This window comes from Sceloporus undulatus, unplaced genomic scaffold, assembly GCF_019175285.1.
Source record: "Sceloporus undulatus isolate JIND9_A2432 ecotype Alabama unplaced genomic scaffold, SceUnd_v1.1 scaffold_15, whole genome shotgun sequence".
NCBI lineage: Eukaryota > Metazoa > Chordata > Lepidosauria > Squamata > Phrynosomatidae > Sceloporus > Sceloporus undulatus.
In genome coordinates, this window is record NW_024802937.1 from 300,824 (window position 1) to 322,531 (window position 21,708).

Here is a 21,708-nt window from a genome sequence, read left to right on the forward strand (position 1 = left end):
TCACATCTATGTAACCTCCTTTATTTCATCTTACATCATCCCACACAGAAAAATTTGCTTGCTTCTTCTATTCACCAGTTTTTGATGTGTTTTGGCAGTTCAACATTTCAACCTGATTAAGAGTGTTGACTGTCTCTGCAACTTTTTAGCTGATCCAATAAAGGTATTTCATTACTGTCCTTTTAAGCCAGGGGTAGGCAATCTTTTAGAGCTGGGGGGCCGGGTTGCTGTCCCTCAGACAGCTGGAGGGCCGAAGCCAAAAAATAAATAATTATTTTTTTAAAATTAAATATATAAATAAACCAGGACAAATGTAGGACAAAATTTTCAAATGGAAGACACTTTTTTTTTAAAAAAATGGAGGACATGCGAAAAAATTTGCTGATTTTTAAAAAAATGTTAATATAAATGCATGTTTCTGAAGCTTCTATAGACAATTGCCCCCCAAAGGCCCCGGCGGCAATCGGCGGCAGGACCGGGTTGGGGCCGGTCCCAAGGCCTCGCTGGGCCGCATCCGGCCCACGGGCCGCAGGTTGCCTACCCCTGTTTTAAGCAGAGGAACTCCAATGTAATATCTAATTTGGCACATGGGCAAATCTTCCTTCCATATAAATCTGTATTTAAGCAATTTTATGCTGTTGTGATTTCTCACATGATTCATTTCCCTCCTGCTTCTTTTCTCTACTAACTTATAGACTAATAATGGAACCATAAGAAAGGCAGGATCGTAAAAATAAAGTACGTAATGGGTGAATCAGGGTTAAGAATTAATATACAGTGGTCCCTCCTTATCTGCGGACTTGGCATTTGCAGATTTGAGCATCTGTGGATGGCAAGACCTCATTGTCCCCAGTGGCAGCACACATGCAGCTGTACTGCCATTGAGGACAAAAATTCCCTCGCCCAACACCTCCTTCCCTCCCTCCTTCATTCCTCTTCCCTCCATTCGTCCCTTTTTCTTCCTCCCTCCCTTCTTCCTTCTTCCAAATCTTCTACCCTGGCTTGGCTTTGGGGGTCAGGATCAGAGCCAAGGCTTGAGTCTCAGAGCACTGGCCCAACACCCGGGATGGAGCCTCTAGGCTCCAAGACCCAAGTCTTGGCCCCAGTTCCTTCCAGCCAACAGGTTCCAAGGGAGCTGCGGCCAGGGCCAGGATTTGGTCTCAGAGGCTCTGTGAGGAACTTTTGTTTCATTCCCTTTAATGGCGGTGCAGCCAAGTGGCCGCACTGCCAATAGGACTTGAGCATCCGCACATTTTGGTATCCACTGGGGGTGTATGTGTCTAGAATGGATCCTCCACGGATACCAAGGGCTCACTGTATATCTGATATGTATCTAAATAACCATTATATATATAGTGAGCCTGTGCCATACGTAGGCTCATTATAGCCGGCTTTCAGCTTACACTGAAGCTGCCCAGGAAATGGGAGAATGATGCATGCCTGCGGCACACACACACATCCACACTGCGAGCACGAGCCCCGTTATATCCAACAAGGCTCGAGCATGCACACTTTTTGTTTTACGCAGAAGAGGTCCAGAATGGATCCCCCGTGTAAAGCAAGGGCCTATTGTATATATAATACAGTAGAAATCCAGTGTGGTGTAGTGATTTGAGCACTGGGCTAGGACTCTGGATACGAGGGTTTGAATTCCTGCTCAGCCATGAAGATGCACTGGGTGACATTGGGCAAGTCACATTCTCTCAGCCTCAGAAGGCAATGCCAATCCCATCAAGACCAAAAAGCCTTACTAAATTCAAGCTGTCCAACTGCATACTGTTTTATAACGAAACTAATTAGTTTCATTCCTATCTGCCAGGCTTTGGTTCCAGGACCCATGTGGATACTCAAATCTGATTAAATACAATGGCACAGTAAAATGGTGTTCCTTATGTAAAATGGCAAAATCAAGGCTTGCTCTCTGGAATTTATTTATTTTTTAAAGATAGTTTCATCCATGCATGCAGGATCTGCACAGGACCAAATGTATAGAAATTCTGTTATTCTACCACAGTAGTTACAAGAATGACACCCCATATTCCTTACATGCCTAGATACTGCGTTGGCCCTTGTTCTGTTCTTACTTCTATGTACAGAAGGTAAGCCCAACTCATCTGTTAAAAAGACAGAAGTTCATATTTGCTATTTCATAGCCTTTCTCAGAAGCAAACAAATACTGTATAACTGATAGCCATTGGCAATAATTTTTGAGAACTCCTGGAGAACAAGAATAGTCCCAGCAGACTAGAGGAGGACAAACATTGCCCTCATCTTCAAAAATGGGAAAAAAGAGAATCCCAACATTTATCATCCAACTACCAGCTTGGCAGACAAAGGGAACGCAGTAGAAACAGCATATCTCGATTTTAGTAAGGCCTTTACCAAGGTCTTGCAAACAAGCTTTGAAATTTTTGCAAACAAGTTTGTAAAATGTGGGCTAGACAAAACAACTGTTACATGGATTTGTAATTGGTTGACTGGCCAAACCCAAAGGCTGAATGGGTCCTCTTCATCCTGGAAAGAAGCGACCAGCGGAGTGCCACAGTGTTCTGTCCTGAGACCAGTGCTATTCAACATCTTTATCAATGACTTGGATGAAAGAATAGAAGGCTTGATTATCAAATTTGCAGATGACAACAAATTAGGAGGAGTAGCTAATACCCCAGGGGACAAGACCAAAATTCAAGAAGACCTGAATTAATTAGAAAGCTGGGCCAAAGCAACCAAAATGCATTTCAACACAGAGAAATGTAAGGTATTTCACTTAAGGTGGAAAAATGAAATGCATAGATATGGGATGGAGGACACCTGGCTTAAGGAGACTACATGTGAAAGGGATCTAAGGCCTGTTACAGACAGCCAAAATAAAGCTGCTTCGAGTCACAGTGGAGGTATGGTGTTTCAATGATGCATGCGCCCTAAGAGTCCAGAAGTCACACCAAAGCCACACTCCAGCCCTAAGGGTTGGAGTGTGGCTTTGGTGCGACTTCTGGACTCTTAGGACGCACGCATCATTGAAACACCATACCTCCACTGTGACTCGAAGCAGCTTTATTTTGGCTGTCTGTAACAGGCCTAAGAGTCCTAATAGACCACAAATTGAACATGAGTCATCAGTGTGATGAGGCCAATGCAATTTTAGGCTGCATCAACAGAAATATAGTGTCTAGATCAAGGGAAGTAATAGTGCCATTCTATTCTTCTTTGGTCAGGCCCCACCTGGAATACTGTGTCCAGTTCAGGGCACTACCATTCAAAAGGGATGTTGACAAATTGGAGCATATCTGGAAACCATGCATTATGAAGAAAAGACTAGAACATGGACCAATGGATGCAAGTTGCAGGAAAAGAAATTCCATCTCAACATTAGGAGGAAGCTCTTAACAATAAGAGCTGTTTGACAGTGGAACACACTCCCTCAGAGTGTAGTGGAGTCTCCTTCCTTGGAGGTCTTTAAACAGAGGCTGGATGGCCATGTCGGGGATGCTTAGATTGTGATTTACTGCATGGCAAGGGGGTTGGACTGGATGGCCCTTTTCGTCTCCAACTCTAATGATTCTACGATTCTACGAACATAAACTCAGAGGGTACTATTCACCAAACTTTCTATGTTTATATCTGTAGTATTTATGCAGATCTGAATGTTCTACACAGCTGATATAAAAGCCAAAATGTAAATATTACCAAAATGTAAATATTACCATGACAACTAAAAAGAGCCTTTTGCAGATTTACCCTTGTTCCATTTGAGATTGTAAAAAAGTGTCTTAATATATTATTCTGTAACCTACAATTGGTTTCATGCGAATCTCTGGCTCATTTTAATACAAATGTACCATTGCCACCATGAATCTTGAACAGTAGAGCAAAATGTAATACAGTGTAGGTAATTTTATTTCAAATACAGGAAAAATATCCTGACAATATAACGGTTAACAGCCTTGTACTTGAAAAATAAGTGAACTTGCATAGCAGCAGCTATTCTTATCTATCCATGATGGCTGCCTGCTGTTGCTGTCAAATTCATACTGTGAGCATATTCATTGCAGGCCAATCAAAATATCTGATCTGGAAAATACCTGACCATATTTACAGAGGTACAGCCAGAATGGGAACAGAGTGGATGCAATGACCAATATGGAAAACTGGTCCACCCCACCTAAGGTGTTCCTACTCAAAAAAACAAAAGTGTAAATTTGTGACAGTTTTCCATTTACAAGTATACTGTTTGGGTTTTTTGTTTTTTTTTAAATAGAAACTTTACAGACTGGGAAGATTAGTGCTTCAAACTCTATCCATCTGATCAATTTAGCTCTGCACATCTAGGATCTCCTTAGAAGTTTCAATAAAGTACCCTTATTTGTTTAAGCTTTGTTATGCTTAAGTGATCCCAAAGAATAGGATGCTGCTTAGTTTTCTTTTTCCACAAGATTACTTAACTCTAAATTTCATCTAACTTTGAAAGCATCCAGCCTTATTCACTGCCACAATGAGTAAAGGTTTCAAGGGAGATTAATCTCTCAACCATCTTCACTTTTGTGATCTGTCTGAAATAGTTCTACCACTATAATCATAATTATGCCAGAAATGAGTTTACTTCTTTAAAATAAATACTTCCCTTCATTCTGTTCAGAATTTCAGGCCAGTGTCCAATTATGGACTTCAGCATAGTACAATAAAAGACAATTGATAAAATCTTTATTAATTAAAACATACACAATTTGAAATGTCTTGGTGTGGAAAGGTTAGTGCAAACTGCATTCATCTATTTAAGTAAATCAAGTCCCAAAGTGTGAAGAATCTCATGACTGTCCTTCTTTATGTTTAACTTTCAAATACCCTTTTTCCCTCAAGGAGGCAAATATAAACAGGTATGCTTCACATTTCTAATAACCCCTATGTTCCATGTATCAGCAAGGCACCACTGCAGTAACTTATGGAGTTAGGATCCTGCAAAGTCTCTTTACTAAAAAAGTCCACAAATCATAAAATTATTGCCTTCCAGAATACTGTCCTGTAAAGTCCAACACACAAACAGCCTAGTGGTTACAACTGGTAAAACATTTAAACTCCAAAATGAAATACAAATATAGCCCATTACAAAAAGTTGTCCTTCCATACCTCCTGCACACCTAATTTTAAACACCACTATCTAAATCAAAATTTTTGGCTCAATCCCTGTTCTCTGGAGAATAGCAACTTCATTAATTTCCATTCCTTTCGCTTATTCTAAGTCAAAACTTTAAGGGTGTAGCACCAACCTCTGGGATTCTACAACCAATGGGGTAAATCAATTTTAGGCTGCAGGGAACCATCCAATTAAAAAGATTGTATGTACAGCGCTGTGTAAATTTACAGCGCTTTATAAATAAAGTTTAATAATAATAATAATAATAGTTCAAAATGATTATTCTAGTGTCTTCAAATGGTTCTAGAATAGAGTAAGGGGCAGTGAAATAATAAATGTAACTATACTGATAAAAATTCTCGTGACCCATTCTTCACTAGTCATAAATCTTCAAGGAGTATTGCATAACACACTGCAATAATCAAACCAGGTGCTTACCAGAGTATTGAAGACCCTTCTCAGATTGTATCTATCTAGAAACATCCACAGCAGGCAAATCAGCCAAAATTTAGAGAAGAAGCTCAGAGCCGCAAAGGGCTCCAGCACTAAAACTGGATCTCCTAGTATCCCTCCACATTCGCTGGGATTAGGGACAAAGGACCCCCATGAAAATAGAAAAACCATACACACACACACACACACACACACACAAAAAAAAAAAAAACCCCACTGTATTTTTACCTGAATCTTAGGACCAACAATGTAATGTGGTTGACCACTGGCCAGGGCTACAGCCCCTACCTTTGTCGGAAGGATAGATGTTTTTTCCATCCACCACCCCACCCATCCCACCTTTTTCATTCATCATTCATTCTTCTTCATTTATTCTCACCACTAGAATGTCTAAGGCCCATTAAGAATTCTTTAGGAATTTTTAGGTCCTCCAGCACAACTCTATGGACAACATCTGCCAGAAGTAAACTACAAAATGATGCTGGAAGATCTATAAATGCCTAGAGAAGTATTTTCTCTAGGAATCTCTAGGTCCTCCAATGCAACTCTATGGTTAATTTCTGGCAGAGTCATGCTGGAAGACTTAGAAATTCCTAGAGAGAACATATTAATCAAATTTGCAAATAATCAAAGCCCCAGATGTGGAAATCAATTGTAGTCTGCACATCTTGTTTCCTGGGGAAAGGAACCCCAATCAACCTACAATAACTTTAAGACCTGAGAGAGCCTGATATGCACCTGCAATTTTCACTAATAACAAAGTTTCCATTAACGTCAATCAACAAATGTTTAAACCCATCTGTTTCCAGAAAAGAGTCTCAAGTTGATAAGAGGGGGCATGCCTCCAAATTCCCTTTTTAACAAATAACCAATTACAGTAATTGTAGTTGCATGATACTTCTATCTCACTAAGGCCCTAAGCAGATAAGCCAGGATAGCACGGGATGAGTTCACCTGGGTTGGTCCCCGGGGTGGGTACATCCCTGTGTCGGCCTGGCAACCCACTACTGGTAGGCACTCCTTAACTTTCTTCCCTATCACTCCTACCGGCAAGTCCCCTGTTACATGTTCCATGCAGAAACTGGGTGCTTGCCTGCACCCATGTGGCCAGACACCCCATTTCCGTGTCAATAGGGAGTGACAGCACTGAAAGGTAAGGAGCACACAAAGGCCATTTAAGCAGCCAGGGTTTGCAACTGAGTTTCCAGGAAACTCCACAGTAAATTGTGGGGGACCAATTGACTGTAAACCAGGTCAAAACATTGTTTACCCTGGGATCAGGCTGGAAACACAAGATAAGTGTCCTGTCTGCCACGATCTGACCCGATCATGGCCCTGCAGTTTTGGCTTACATTGTGTAAACAGGGGAACACAGGCTTCTGGGCCCATGCAGACATACCCCTAGTTTGGCCCTATGTTTTGTATCTCTGCTCAGATATGAAAGTGCATAAGGCTGAACCAGAGTAAGCAGGTGGCAGAAATTCTGAAAAAAGAAAAAGAGTTTGAGTTTGGGGTTTAAATTTTACCTAAGCTTTGCAGCTGTATTCTACCTATCTGTACTCTGGCATTCTTAGAAAGAGTTCAAATTATCTTTTACTCAAAACTTCAGATTCAGATTCTAGAATTCAATTAGGTTTCTAAATAAAAAGTTTATTTATTTATTTATTATGGTATTTATACCCCGCCCTTCAGCCCTAATGGTTCTCAGAGTGGCTTACAATTATTATTTTTAATAAGACGGTTCCCTGCCCTCAGGGTTACAATCTAAAAGACACGAAACACAAGGAGAAGGGAATGGTGGAGGGAAAGGGGATGAGGTCCAGTGGTTCTTCTCTCCCTCTGAGGCCTGGACCAAGGCAGATGGACTGGAGGGAGGGCTCTTCCTTCTAAAAACGTTAGCTCTGATTGATATGTATTCTTTCCCACTATACAGACATACACTTATGTACATACGATCTTGACTAAAAACAGCTCAACCAATTAAATCCATTCCAGCACTGTTTTTGCATGTATTGTCAGTGTTCTGAAAACAAAGTCAGAGGTAGGGGTATGGATACAAGAACCTCTCAAAAAGCTCATCCGAGTTGCTGGTAAATATTACAATTTAATTGCATCCATTTTTTTTTTCTTTTCTCAACAATGTCTTCTAAAATTACATGTGCCATCAAATACAAAGCAGGTTCTCTTGTCCTCCATCTGTTTCCTCCATACAAAGCAACCCAACTGGAGGAAATATAAGCCTTGACCACATAATAACTCACTGACAAGGCAGTGAATGGGAAAATTTTGCAAAATTTGACAATACAGACAGCCAGGAGATACACTAGAGCAGCACTCATAATATAAACAATTAAGGAAATAACAGTCTCCCATAGAGCCAAACAGAGCCTGACAACAAGAAGGAAAGGAGTATTTAACAGCTTTATTAGACGTGCACATGCACTGCCATAGCAAATTACTTTTAATCCCAATCATATTACAGCTGCACAGTACACTTCAAGATGATCATTTTGAATGTCATTCAATATGTGTACAGGATTCTACAATGAGTTATAGATTTCTATCAAGCCACAATAATAAACTAAATCACATTTTACTGATAGACTATAACAATGAGTTCAATAATTTAGTTAAACCATAGCTTGTAGTAGTTGCAAGTGAACCCGTTGCCTATTTCAGGCTGACTTACCAAGTCAGTATGCTAGTCTAGATAATTAGTGTTGTGGGGTGTATCTGCACTACAAGTTACACTGATTTCATACAACTTTTAACTGTCACACCTCTATCCTAAGGAATCCTGGGATTTATAGTACAGTGAAGGTACCGAGGTATCCTGAGAACAGACAAACTGAGAATTAAAGCAGTTTCATTCTGTAGTGAAGAAAGTGCTCGCACTACCCTTCCCCTATCAAGAAAGTGGGCAAATGCTTTCCAGCAGAGAATTCTAAGTACTTGCAAGTACAAACTACAAACCTTATGTGTGGCTGTGACAATTAATGTGATATGAAACAGACAGAGCTATCTAGTGCAGATACATTAATGGAAGTTAAGAAAAGGCCTCCCACCATAGGCACCCAGCTGTGGGGCACTTAGTTTCCTAGCTGGAAACAGAGGAAAGAGCAGTAACTAAGCAGGTGAGCAAATAGGGAAGGCCAGTTATGTAATATCAAGTTTCTGACTCACTGGTATGCTAAACATAGACATTAAGGTAAAAATAGAAGCAATGGAGAATTCTCAGTCTTATCTTATTCATCCTTCTTATTTATCAATCTTCTTACAGTCAATCAATTACCAAAATTAATGAAACTATTGACTCCAAGCCATGAAAAAGTAATACTACTGCTGTCCTCAGCAGTGTTAAGACCTCATTTGAAGAACTATGTTTAATTGTGAGCTCATTTTAAGATGTTCAGAAACAGACTAAAATGCTTTATATGAGCTAATGATGATCCACATAAGCACTCTATACAACAGTTAACTGAATGGACAGTCATATACTTGGATGGCAAACTTCCATCCCATTTGTCTATGGATTCTAGTAGAGACATGCATTCCTACAGGACAATGGATTTCCAGCTGTACTGTCAAGCCATCTTAAACAGCCTTGCTATCATTCGTGTATTATTATTTTTCTAATTAAATTTTTATTGAGTTTTTACAATGAAACACATATAGTCTGTTTAACAATAACTAAAACAACAACAATTAACTCCAAGGGCCAAGGGTATGTATCCAATGAGTAATTATTCTGCAGCAGAATACACAAAATTAGTTCTCATTAAGAGCCAGAGAATCCAACTTGTCAAGTTGGAAAGTGTCCAGATATCTATCTGTGAAATGGGAGGTTGGATTCAGAGCGAGTGTTGATTTAACACAGATTATCATCACATGGAGGCTTACCATCCTTAAAACATGGCTAGATCATCCCTAAAGCGCAAGGGTGTGATTGCCAGTTGCGCTTGTCTCCTGTTATGAAATATCGTCATGGAAGAGTCCCGTTTGTGGAGCCGCCATTTGTCTGCATAACGATTCCATTATGCATAGAAATGGCGGCTCCGCGAACACTTTAATGATGGGGCTCCTCCATGATGATTTTATCACGGGAGACAAGTATGTCTGACAATCACACCCACATGCTTTAGGGAAGATCTAGTCATGTTTTGAGGATGGTAAGCCTCCGTGTGATGATCTCCATAGTTAATGAAGATCATCCAGTTTTCTTGAAATGTGTCAGACCTATTCATGTATTATTTTAAATCCTTAAGGTAGTGAGGTTAATGGCTATCACAAAACTATGGCTGTGTTCTTGTTCTGTAAAGACTATGCATCTACTCTGAGAAGAAGGCCTGCATAGCCTTCTTTTAAAAAATGACTGGTGTAACTACTTATCAAAAAAGAAAATTAGACCTGTAGAGAATATTCTATTTTACTTCTCCCAGCAGCATACTAACTGCTAAAGTCATCTCGTTTCCACCCCTCACAGATGACAATTACTTGTTTCTGTATGCCTTCAAATCATTTCCAATTTATGATGAGCCTAAGATGACCCACCAAAGGGTTTTCTTAGCATGGTTTATTCAGAATGGGGTTGTCATAGGCCCGATACAGACAGGCCAAAATAAAGCTGCTTCCAGACACTTTGGAGGTATGCTGTTTAAATTATGCATGCCTCCTAAGAGTCCGGAAGCTGTGCCAAAGCCATGATCCAGTCCTAAGGACTAGAGCGCAGCTTTGGCACAGCTTCTGGACTCTTAATACGCATGCATCATTTAAACAGCATACCTCCAAAGTGACCCAAAGCAGCTTTATTTTGGCCTGTCTGTATGGGGCCATAGTCTTTTTCTGAGGACCAATAGGTTTCCATGGCTGAGCGAGCATTCAAATCCTGGTCTCCTACAGTCCCAGTCCAGCACTCAAACCACTTATACTATGGTCACTCTCACGGACATTTAAAATAATAGCATAAATCTACTAGTAAATAAAGTTTTTAAGTAGTTAGCTTAGGCCCAAAACACACTACAATAATCCAGTTTGAGACCTCTTTCACTGCCCTGGCTCAGTGCCAGGGAATTCTGGGAACTGTAGTTTTGTGAGACACTTCTCTGCCAGAGAGCTCTATTGCCACAACAAACTACACTTCCCAGAATTCACCAACACTGAGCCAGGGCAGTTAAAGTGGTCTAAAACTGGATTGTTTCTGCAGTGTGTTTTGGACCTTAGTTAGCTTCATTTGATTATTCTAAACATTTTCTTCCAAAGCCCTTAATTTCCACTAATTCAGTCTTTGCAATTCATTGTTAATGCCACAGGATAGGACCCAGTCCAACACATCGCTGCAAAGTGTTAGCCTGGATGTGATGACACTGGATACATTTTTATATTGCTATACTTTAGCTAACTGCCCTTCGCTTTCAAAACATTCCAAATATTCTTTTCTTTCTACATTCCTTCAACATTCTATGATATAAGCAAAATACATGCCTATTTCATCACGTTTTAAAGCACAGTTCTAAGGGTGAACCATGTGATTACTAGCATATTTAAAGGCAACCATATGGAGGGAAATCAACAACACTCCCACTGAACATTACATCTAAGTTCCAGAAACATATTTGGGGTGTACCCAGAGGAATTCTCGTACCCAGTGGAATTCTTGACTTTTTCTTGCAGTACAAAACGTCTCCTACTGTATCAGAAACTGATTTTTCCCTCAGTTCCAAGAGGAGATTTTTATTCAGCATTGTTACCACAAAAATACAGGTCCAAAGTCTTTCTTAAAAAAACAGAACTAGGTCGTAAGGTCCTAGCTGTAATATTTCAGACCAAAGGTGATTTCAATCCAATTTCAAATCCACATTTTAGTAGCTCTGCTTCCATAATGTGTAGCTCTCAATGAAGCCGTTTCCCAGAATTATAGACAAAATTATTTTCTTAGCAGATTGCTGTTGACTTATTCAAGGAACACTCTAAGAAAAACAGATTATCAGTTACTGTTACAGTACCACTGCAGCAAACATGTGCAATTATCTTTGCCTATATCTATCTCTCTATTATTAAGCCACCAGCAAAGTGTGTGTGTGTTTGTGTCAAGTTGACAATCAACTTATGGCTACTCAATGAATTTCATAGGATTTTCCTAAGCAAGGAATACTCAGAGATAATTTTGCCAGTTCCATCCTCTGAAATATAGGAGATAAATAGCAAGGAAATAAATTATTACATATTACTGCAAGGTTTGCATGGCCCCTACTCTTTGTGGTTTATTTTTCTTCAGATAAAAAGGTACACAACTTGCATACCATCAAGTTTTCAAATCATTCCAAATGCCTTAAATACTTTTTTTTCATGTCTCAAGCTCAAAAATGTACCAAGTTCAGTAAACTCACATTACAATCCTGGCTTAGGAATGTGGATTTAGAGATGCAGCTACACCTAGTGATCAGCAGTAGATCACAGCAAACAAAATTCCATAAACTGAAATCCTCCATACACTGACGCAAGCATTCAAATAAAAATGCAATGAGAGAAACAAAGAATATCAGGGAGGAAAAGACTGTTGTTATTGTTCAGTAAAACAGATACCTATATCAAGAAACTACTAATGAATCAAAGAGGATACAGTGAAAATTTATATAACACAATGCCTATCAGAAACAGTTTATTTTTACATCCATCTGTTCACACAAAACAAATAATTAAAAGTCATTTATTTTGCATCATGTGGTGCTTGTGTATACTTACTGTTTTAAACAACATGATTAGCTGGAACAATACAATTCTTAGCAGCATTAAATCAAAACAAATAAGAAGTCAAAGATTCAGAGAGCCAATTCAGGGCCAAAATACACTGTAGAAATAACCCAATTTGAGAGCGCTTTAACTGCCCTGGTTCAATGTTAGCAAATTCTAGGAACTGTAATTTTGTGAGACATTTAGCTGTCTCTGTCAGAGAGCTCTGGTGTTGTAAGAAACTCCACTTCCCAGAATTCCCTAGCACTCAGACAGGGCAATTAAAGCTGTCTCAAACTAGATTATTTCTGCAGTGTGTTTAGGCTCTCAGGTATGCATTAAACCCCTTACCACGATCAGCCCTGCTGGTGCACTGAATAGCAAATCTTCAAAACTGCTTTTGAATACTCTCTTCGGTATTCAAAGATACCGTTATAGGGCATTGAGGCTGTTGAAGAAACGTAAGTCCCAAATAGCTGAAAGTGTGGCAGAATTAGCCATACCTTTGGATTCTGGGCCCTCATATTTTTCGTTTTATTTCAAAGGTACTTTTTTCACCAACTGTAAGAATTATAAAACAGACTACAGAAATAAATGTTTAATATGAAATAGGTCATTCTAAAAAACACTTAACGTATGGCAAGGCCACCACTAAAAGCAGTGGCTTTTAAAAGGAACTGCAAGAACGTTTGGGTCAACCCAGTTAGTTTATTATATCTTAGTTTAGTTCCCAAAAGGGAAGTCAGCTGCTACTCACACATCATAACTGACTGGAATATTTTCTCAGCTGAACAATAAAGGAAAATGCAGTATTTGTTGTTCCACTGTTGTTCTATAGTCACCACAGTTACATAATTCAAATACGTGCTCCGTGTTCTGTAGCTATACTACAAATTCAGCCACTGCATTTGTCAATCCGTTAGATTATGTCAGCATGAAACACTTTATTTAAAAATGTACACAGATATATTGTTTGGTTATTTCAAGGCACTGTAATTTTTCTTCCAGAGTTTGATAACTAAACCGTGAGACCAAAGATATATTATAGGAGTTCTTCAGTATAATTACATGCGTGTAATATACTGTAGGGTATACTTTTCTCTTCTATATTATCATAATAACAGTGCCATTTTAATCAGTGACTGAAGATAAAACTTTAATTTTTTAATAAGTAACACAAGACAAATCTGATATGGTTTCACCATTAAAATCATCATATAAGTATAGAGAAAGATAAAATATAGATGAAGTATTAGGAAAGGGGAAGAGAGCTGTGCATGAAATTGCCATCAGTAGAACACCAGTTGAAATAAAACTAGGATCCAATGGTTAGTTTTAGCAATTTTGACAGCCTTCATCACCTATTTGGGATGGAAGTGACTGGAATCTAACTTCAACCTTCTCTATCCTGACCAATATATGGCTGGCTCTGACAAATCTTAGGTATACAAGCAAAAATTTTATATGTAGCAGTACAAACCACCCAGGGATCACTGTCCCTCTCAACAAACAGCCCGCTTCATCAGATGCACAAAACAAGCTGAGGGGAGGTGCGCAAAGACTTGTCCACCCCTACAACAATAACTTACAATTTGCATATGTGAACAGTTTGTGAAGTATCATAACAATGTTTTTTACTGAGGTCGGGTATAAGGTCTTCATCCAGCAATGGTGCATCAAATGTATATTATTAGCCAGGTATTGAGAACGAAAGTGGCATATGAATGCAAAGGCAATACAAGCAGTAATTTTCTACATAGCAAACATTTCCACCTACACTGCATCCCACCATCTCCTACAGTGCTCCTGTTCAGCGGATAAACATTACATCTGCTCATGAGCATAAACTGTACAAGCTGCATGCTCTAAGCTTGTGGTAAACAAAGTATGCTGCTTGTGCCTACGTGTACTGTTGTTGTTATAGAGCTTCAATTCAATTCTGAATTATGGCAATTCTTTCATAGGGTCTACTTGGCAAGAGGCATGCCACTGCTTTCCTCTAAAGCTGAGAGAATATGACATGCCTGAGATTACGCAAGGGGTTTCCACAGTTTAGTGGGGATCTGAACCTGGTCTCCTAGACTCCTAGCCCAGCACTCAAACTACTACACCATAGCCCTAACCTATGTGTACTGGGTCCTATCAAAACACCCAACATATGTGGTTCACCAGGAGCAATAGTAACATATTGAAGAATTGTCCAGATGGCATAGTTCCAATTACTTCTCATGTCAGGAACTTCTCATGTTACTTCTCACACAGGGGTTGTGAGTCAGCCTTTAGGTATGTTCTACTCTCACCTACAGTTCATATGCCCTATAGTAAGCTCATAAAGGTAATGGTAGTCCCTTTGACATGAATGCCTAGTTGATACTGACTGTAGGGGACAGTGCTCATCTTTGTTACTAAGCCAACGAGACAGCGTTATCCGAGGACTGCTCTGGTGCAGCATGACTGCACCAAATGCTGTTACCTTCCCACCAAAGTGATACCTATTTATCTACTTGCATTTACATGCTTTCTAACTGCTAGGTTGTCAAAAGCTGGGACTAATGATGGGAGCTCACCCCATCATGTGGCACTTGGGCCTCAAACTGCGACCTTCCGATCTTCCAATTGTCAGAATTGGCATCTTAACCACTAAGCCATCGCATGTGTTTAAATGCATCGAAACTTGTTTACAGAACCGAAGCTTAACCTTTAGAATTTTTTTATCCATAGCACTATATCAATTTCCCAATTAATGGTATGCCTACTTGTATTTAACATATATCTTTTTATTGGAAATCATTTTGCCTCAATACCACAGCATGTATCATTTCCAACAAACTGCCATACTGCATACTCCTCATATTAGCACTACCCACTTCAGTGTACTCCTCATATTAGCACTATCCACTATCACAATATCCTCACACATAGCACTATCTGCTAATACTACAAATTTAAGCCAGAAATACGCAAAGTGTGGCCTTGCGGCCACATGCATTACCCCACAAGGCTCTTTTAGTGTTCCACCCCTTCTACTCCCTACCCTACTACTGGCAATAAAGAGCCACCTGCCTGTCCTAAAATTCCCCAGGAACTTAGGTCCACCTTTTAAATAGGTTTCAAAACTCTCTCTGATATTTAACACCCCAAAATATGACTATTTTTTCCCCCAGAGAACTGGATTTCCATCCCCTCTGAGGGATTTTTTGGAATTTCTGGCAGTGTCTACAGATCCTCAGAGGGTACTAGGAACAGAAAGATGGGCCCTAAACAGGTCACATATGCCCACCCTTGTTTTAAATACTGGCTTGATGTTAAAAAAAATAATTGTTATTGCTTTTGCAGATGATACACTAAAAAGTAGATCAGAGAAAGCAAATGATGAAACATCAAACTAAATTAAAGGTATTGCAGTTGATCCCGCCAGCCTGTCAAACACAAAGGGATCCATCCCTTTTCTTTTATACTCTTGCACATAATGCTAGACCTAGTTACAAGAAGCCCATAAATCTACCTTTGACAGCAGATATAAAAATCCAAACCTCAGGTGCTCTGCCAGAAAACACAGTAAAGATTTGTGAGGATTCCAGCCACACTATTGAAATATTAGGCAGTAATCCTAACTGGTGTGAATAGGTGGTTTCAGGATTGCAGCATCAGTTGGCATACAACATGCCTGCCAACTGTATGACACAAAATAACTGAGCAGCCTAATAACAGGTCTCTGCAGCTCCAGGACAGTTTGTGTTATAACAAAATGCACCACTTTTCTGAAGAGTGTTTGATATGTAACACTATTAAAAAAACAAGGCTTTTATAGAAATGCACTGCTTTCAATTCCATTATCATTCTCTCAGTCTTCTGTTACCACTGATGTCTGACAGAAAACACATGTCTAAACCTTTCACTTTATACAAAACCCAACATTTATGATTACATATTTTCTGGTATTTCTTCAGTTGTGAAGCCTATTTTTATCTGAATAAAATTGTTTTGAAAAGTTTGTTTTGTCTGGCCTGGACAATTTGCCAAAGAAATTAACCATCGTAACTTTCAACGTATGTTAACTTTTATTTATTATCATACTCACTATAATCATAAAGATGTCAATGTTAAAAGGCATACTAACTATGTTAAAATTCCAGATATACTTGTCTGGAAGTAATATATGTTTAGAATGAAGATGTGGCAGGGGGTCAGATTAGGCGATCCTTATGGCCCCTTCCAATTCTAAGATTGTACAATACTAATTTTTTGGCATATTTTTATTTCAAGGATTTATATCCCCCCTTTCTCCCACAATGGGATTCAATAATAGAATCTTGAATACTAGCATCTCAAAGCTATCTCTAACCATCGGCTTTTACAAAATGACGTGAACTTGGACAACAATCACAACTATTTTTTAGGCAATCCACTGAACTGTGATTAACGACAACTTGTTGTTGTTTGTCCTTAAGTCATTTCTGATTTATGGCAACCCTAAGAAGAACCCTATCATGGGATTTTCTTGGCAAGATTTGTCTTCTTCTGAGTCTGGGAGAGGGTGACTTGCACAAGATCGCTTAGTAGGTTTCCATGGCAAAGTGGGGCTTCAAACCCTGGTCTCCAGCATTGTGATCCAACACTACAAGTCACTACACTACAGAGCCTTTGAAGATGATGATTATTTTCATTATTATATTTAGCCGTTCTTCATTGTATAACCTTTCTGGGACATAATCGTCGGTGGGGGTGGGCATGAGCAGAAAATAACATTTAAAAACTGATTAAAAGTTTTATTTTCTGTTGTTAAGCTTTCATAAAAATTCTGAAAAAGAGCTGAACAATTAATGAAATAATTGACTTTTTAAACTTGTACCTATAGGATTTATTTTTTGTGCAAGTACAAGAACTGTACTGTAAAAAAAGTCAATAATTTTATTAATTGTTCAGTTCACACAATGAAGAAGGGCTGAATATAAAAATGAACATAATCCTTATCTTGTAATGAGCCAGTGTTTCTTTGAATCTACTGAAAGATGTGGACACCCTCCTCACCCCCCAAAAAATGCACATAAACACAAGTTTCAAATTGGATCACAGGTTAAGAACCACATAATAAAATTCAATCTACATTGTTAAATATATAAAGCTACAAACATGCAATAGTATTTTTTCCAATCTGTGGTCTACGGACTGTTTAGTTTTATTGTGATACTATACATTTTCTTTGTTCAACAGGACATGGTCACCCACAGAACTGAAATTATACACTGAATGAAGCTCTTGTGTGCATTAACACAGTAGGTTTTGTCAACAGTTAGTTTACCCTGAAATGTGACAACTACCTCTGGGCATTTTAATGGTTAAGCATAACCCCAGAAAGCACAATTTCACTGTATGTCAGAGGACAATAAAAACCGTACAATGGTTATACTGTATTTCCATAGTCTGCACTTGCCCACAGCCTGCACTTGAATTAGTAGTGCTTACTTGAAAGCTTGCCATTTTGCCCAGATATTGGCTCACACAGCAGCCAAAACAAATCTTGTTTAGTATAGGACAAGGCACCCCTTGACTAGAATAGCCAATACAAAGAGTACATGTGGATGAGTAGAAACAATTTTCATTTCTGTCAGGAGCAAAGGATACTAACATCACAGTCAAGAAGTACAGAAGTGACACTGTGAAAGTATTAAGAAGGGTGGGTGATAAATTTTAATGGCTGGCTTTCTCACCCACTTGTGTACATGAAAACTACTATTCCCCTCAATGGCTGAGGGGTCTTGTATGATGGCAATGAAATATACACAATCTAAGTAAGAACCAAATGAAGTATGGACTCAAGAGTCTTCCAATAACAGGAACGCTGTAAGTAAAGTTTCCTAATTCGCAGCTACATATAGGCTCACTTGAAACCAGAGAAGGGAGCAAGGGAGAGCATTTCCCTCAGTGCTATATTTCATAATAAAGCAAACCTCTGAAACACTGCTTTCCTAATGAACCTCCTGACTTATCTGCAAATGTATGAGAGAAGTTTGAGAGAACACAGGCGGCTTTTATACACAGAGCGTTCCTGGAACATTCCATTAAACCAATATGTGTTTATAGAAGAAAATCCATGAGTGTGGATTTCTGCAAGCCAAAATTTGGCTACACAAGGGTGTTGCTTCTGCTGTACACAAGCACTACTTAATGCAACAAAACACCAAGTTCCCTGCAGCTGAGGCGGCCAGGGAGTCCTACTTCCTCTCCTGATCAAAGCACGTAGAACATGGAGCCCAGATGTCTTCAATTTCTGTCATTGGCTTTTATAGTTCAAACTTCATGCAGGGAAGGAAGGAAAAAAAGCTCTAAATGAACTGAAGTTACTCATTCCTTCCAACTATGTCAACGCACTGTTTCGCAAGCCAGTTTACAAATCAAAATAAGGAGGTTTTGGGTCACCATCCCTCACTATTCTCTCTCATACACCCACTGGGACTGCATCCACACTGCAGAAATAATCTAGTTTGAGACCGCTTTAACTCTCATGGTTCAATGCTATGGAGTTCTGGGAATTGTAGCTTTGTGAGACACAGCCATCTCTGTCAGACAGCTCTGGCACCACAACAAACTACAGATCCCAGGATTCCTTAGAAGGTAACTGTGGCAGTGGTGTCAAACTGGATTATTTCTGCATATGTCTTAACAAAATTATAGATACCAGTGCGGATGCAGTGTGTGGTTTTGTTATGAAAGGCGATCCTCTGAAGGAGAGTAACAGCAGGATGCCTGAAGGCAGCGGACCCACCAGGTAGATCTTTATTTATTTATTTATATGCCTCAATGATCAACTGCTGTCACTATTTGGCAGATGTCAAAGCCTGACAAGAAAAAAGTGAAGGAAACTGGAGAACCCACCCTGCTTCCCTGCTGTTGTCCTCAAGCTGTCCTGACCCTCTCTTCTTTCAGGCTTATCAACCATTTGGGATGCCAAATATCACATCACACACACACACACAAAGATATTATGAAAGACACCATTTCCTATGCCATCGTTTTGCCAAGTTCTACTAAGGGCTGGTCCACAACTCAAGTTTTAGAGAGAAGACTTGACCTCCATATCTTAGGGTGCCTCCACCAACAGGGCTGCATCCTCATTGCAGAAATAATCCAGTCTGACACCACTTTAACAGCCACAGCTCCATCATATGGAATCCTAAAATGTGTAGGTTGTTTACAGTCCTGGCTCTCTTTCTTTCTCTTTTCTTCCCCCAGCCAAGGACTGGCTCTCTCTACATACATCCTCACTGTAGAAATAATCTGGTTTGACAACACTTTCAACTGCCATGGCTCCCTGCTATAGTCGTGGCACCAGAGGTTTCAGACAGTGAAGGCTAAATGCCTCACAAAACTACAAATCCCAGAATTCCTCAGCATTGAGCCAGGGCAGTTAAAACTGTGTCAAACTGGATTATTTCTGCAGTGCAGATGCAGCCAAAGTCTACCTGGTGGGGAAGAGAAAAAGTTTTCTTGGCAAGATGGGTTCAGAGAAGGTTTACCAATGCCATTTCCTGAGGCTGAGGGGCTGTGGCTGCATCCACACTGCAGAAATAATCCAGTTTGATACTGCTTTAACTGCCGTGGCTCAATGCTATGGAATACACATTTAAGTCCAAAAGAACCACTGCAAAAATAATCCAGTTTGAGAGCGCTTTAACCGGCCTGGCTCAGTGCTAGGGAATCCTGGGAATTGTAGTTCATTGTGGCACCAGAGCTCTCTGACAGTGAAGGCTAAATGGCTCACAAAACTACAGTTCCCAGAATCCCCTAGCATTGAGCCAGGGCAGGTGAAGAAGCGGTCTCAGACCAGATTGTTTCTGCAGTGTGTTTTGGACCTTATTCCGTCAGAGAGCCCTGGTGCCACAACAAGCTACAGATCCCAGGGTCCCACAATGGAAGTTAAAAGTGGTGTCAAACCGGATTATTTCTACTGTGAGGAAGCAGAGAGAGTCAATCCTTAGCTGGGGGAAGAAAAGAGAAAGAAGAAAGAGAGTCAGGGTTGTGAAAAAGAAAAGCCTCCCTGCTGGACAGCTGTCAAAACTTGAAGAAAGTTTTTTTAGGGAGGTTCCGATTTAAGCACAAAGCTCTGCATTTAGACACAAAAATGAATCGCCCCAGACTTCTTCTGGACTGATTTCGCACCACAGAAACTAACGGATCCCTCCAACTTCTTCTTCCTTTTCCAAGTTCCAGGCGTCGGGGCTCCTTCCTTTCCGCTTTGTTTCCTCTACTCAGCAAAAAGGTCAAAAGGAGAAAGGAAAGGGGAGGGGGGTAATAAAAACTCACCAATCCCCCCCCAAAAAACCCCACAACAAAGTCTCTCCAAATTAACCTCTCCTGGGTCTTCAGTCCAAATATTTTTGTGTGTATGGAAGACACTTCAAACCCATTCTTACCTGTGAAGTGGGGGGGGGGGAAGCCCACCAAATCCCCCCCCCCCAAGCAACTTTTCTCTGAATCCCCACCCTCCCCAAACAGCAGCATTTCTTGGGTCTTACAAAGAAGTGCAAGCCCTGGGTGACTGGGTTGTGTCCATACTGGGTAAATAACCCGTTTTGGCACCGCTTTAACTCTTTGCTATGGAATTCTGGGAGTTGGAGTTTGTTGTGGGGCCCAGTGGTTAAAGCGGTGCCAAAACGGGTTATTCCCCCAGTGTGGACCCATCCTAAGTTTGGTGCTGTCAGCCCCTTCCTTCTTCCTTACCTGCGAAGGTCTCGGCGGAGGCTGCCTGCAAAAGTCCAGTCAAAGTCAGGAGCCAAGTTCCAACTCTGCCCATATTCCCTCCAAAGGGGCCGGAGAGGGCGAGCCAAGAGGGGCTCCTTTCTGGCCCCAGAAGCGGCGCCAGGGAGCCTGCCTCCTCTTCCCCTGTTGCGCTCCGTCTCCACAGTCTTCTTCTCCTCTCCCTTCCCCAGCCTCCTCCTCCTCCTCCTCCTCCAGCCGCTCTCTCCCTCTCCTTCGTCCCGGCCGCGAGTGACTCGCGTTCCCCCTCCGCCGCCGCCGCCGCCGCCGCCGCCGCCAGGGAAGCAGCAGCGAGCGCAATCGGCCGCCAAGTCACGCCCAGCAGAGACACCGCCGCCATTCCGCCGCTAGAGGGCCCTCTCCTCTCCTCCTCTCGCTCCCCAGAAAGTGGAAATGGCGCCTTTTTCTCGCCTCTGAGGGGACTCTTTCTGGGGGAGGGAATGAAGGAGATAAACAGGGGTTCCCCTCATGAGGGAGGCCAAAATGGGGAAGGAGAAGCCTGGGTATGATAGCCCTCTATTAACTGAATGGGTGTCATGTTGTTGTGGAGGAGGGAGCAAGCTTGTTTTCTGCTGCTCCAGGGAATCTGAAAGGCTGAGGGGACTCTGAGGGAGGGAATAAAGAAGATAAACAGAGATTCC

The 21,708-nt window shown here is 40.6% G+C and overlaps 1 protein-coding gene across 1 annotated transcript in view; it reads right to left on the reverse strand.

The window, feature by feature from the left end:
* LOC121917345 (receptor-type tyrosine-protein phosphatase mu-like) overlaps positions 1-21,104 on the reverse strand; it is a 260,440-nt gene extending 239,336 nt beyond the window's left edge. Inside the window, exon 1 of the mRNA XM_042443250.1 lies at positions 21,032-21,104. Coding sequence (XP_042299184.1) covers positions 21,032-21,104 — 73 coding nt within the window. The remainder of the gene's footprint in view (positions 1-21,031) is intronic.
* Between the last annotated feature and the right edge of the window lie 604 nt (positions 21,105-21,708).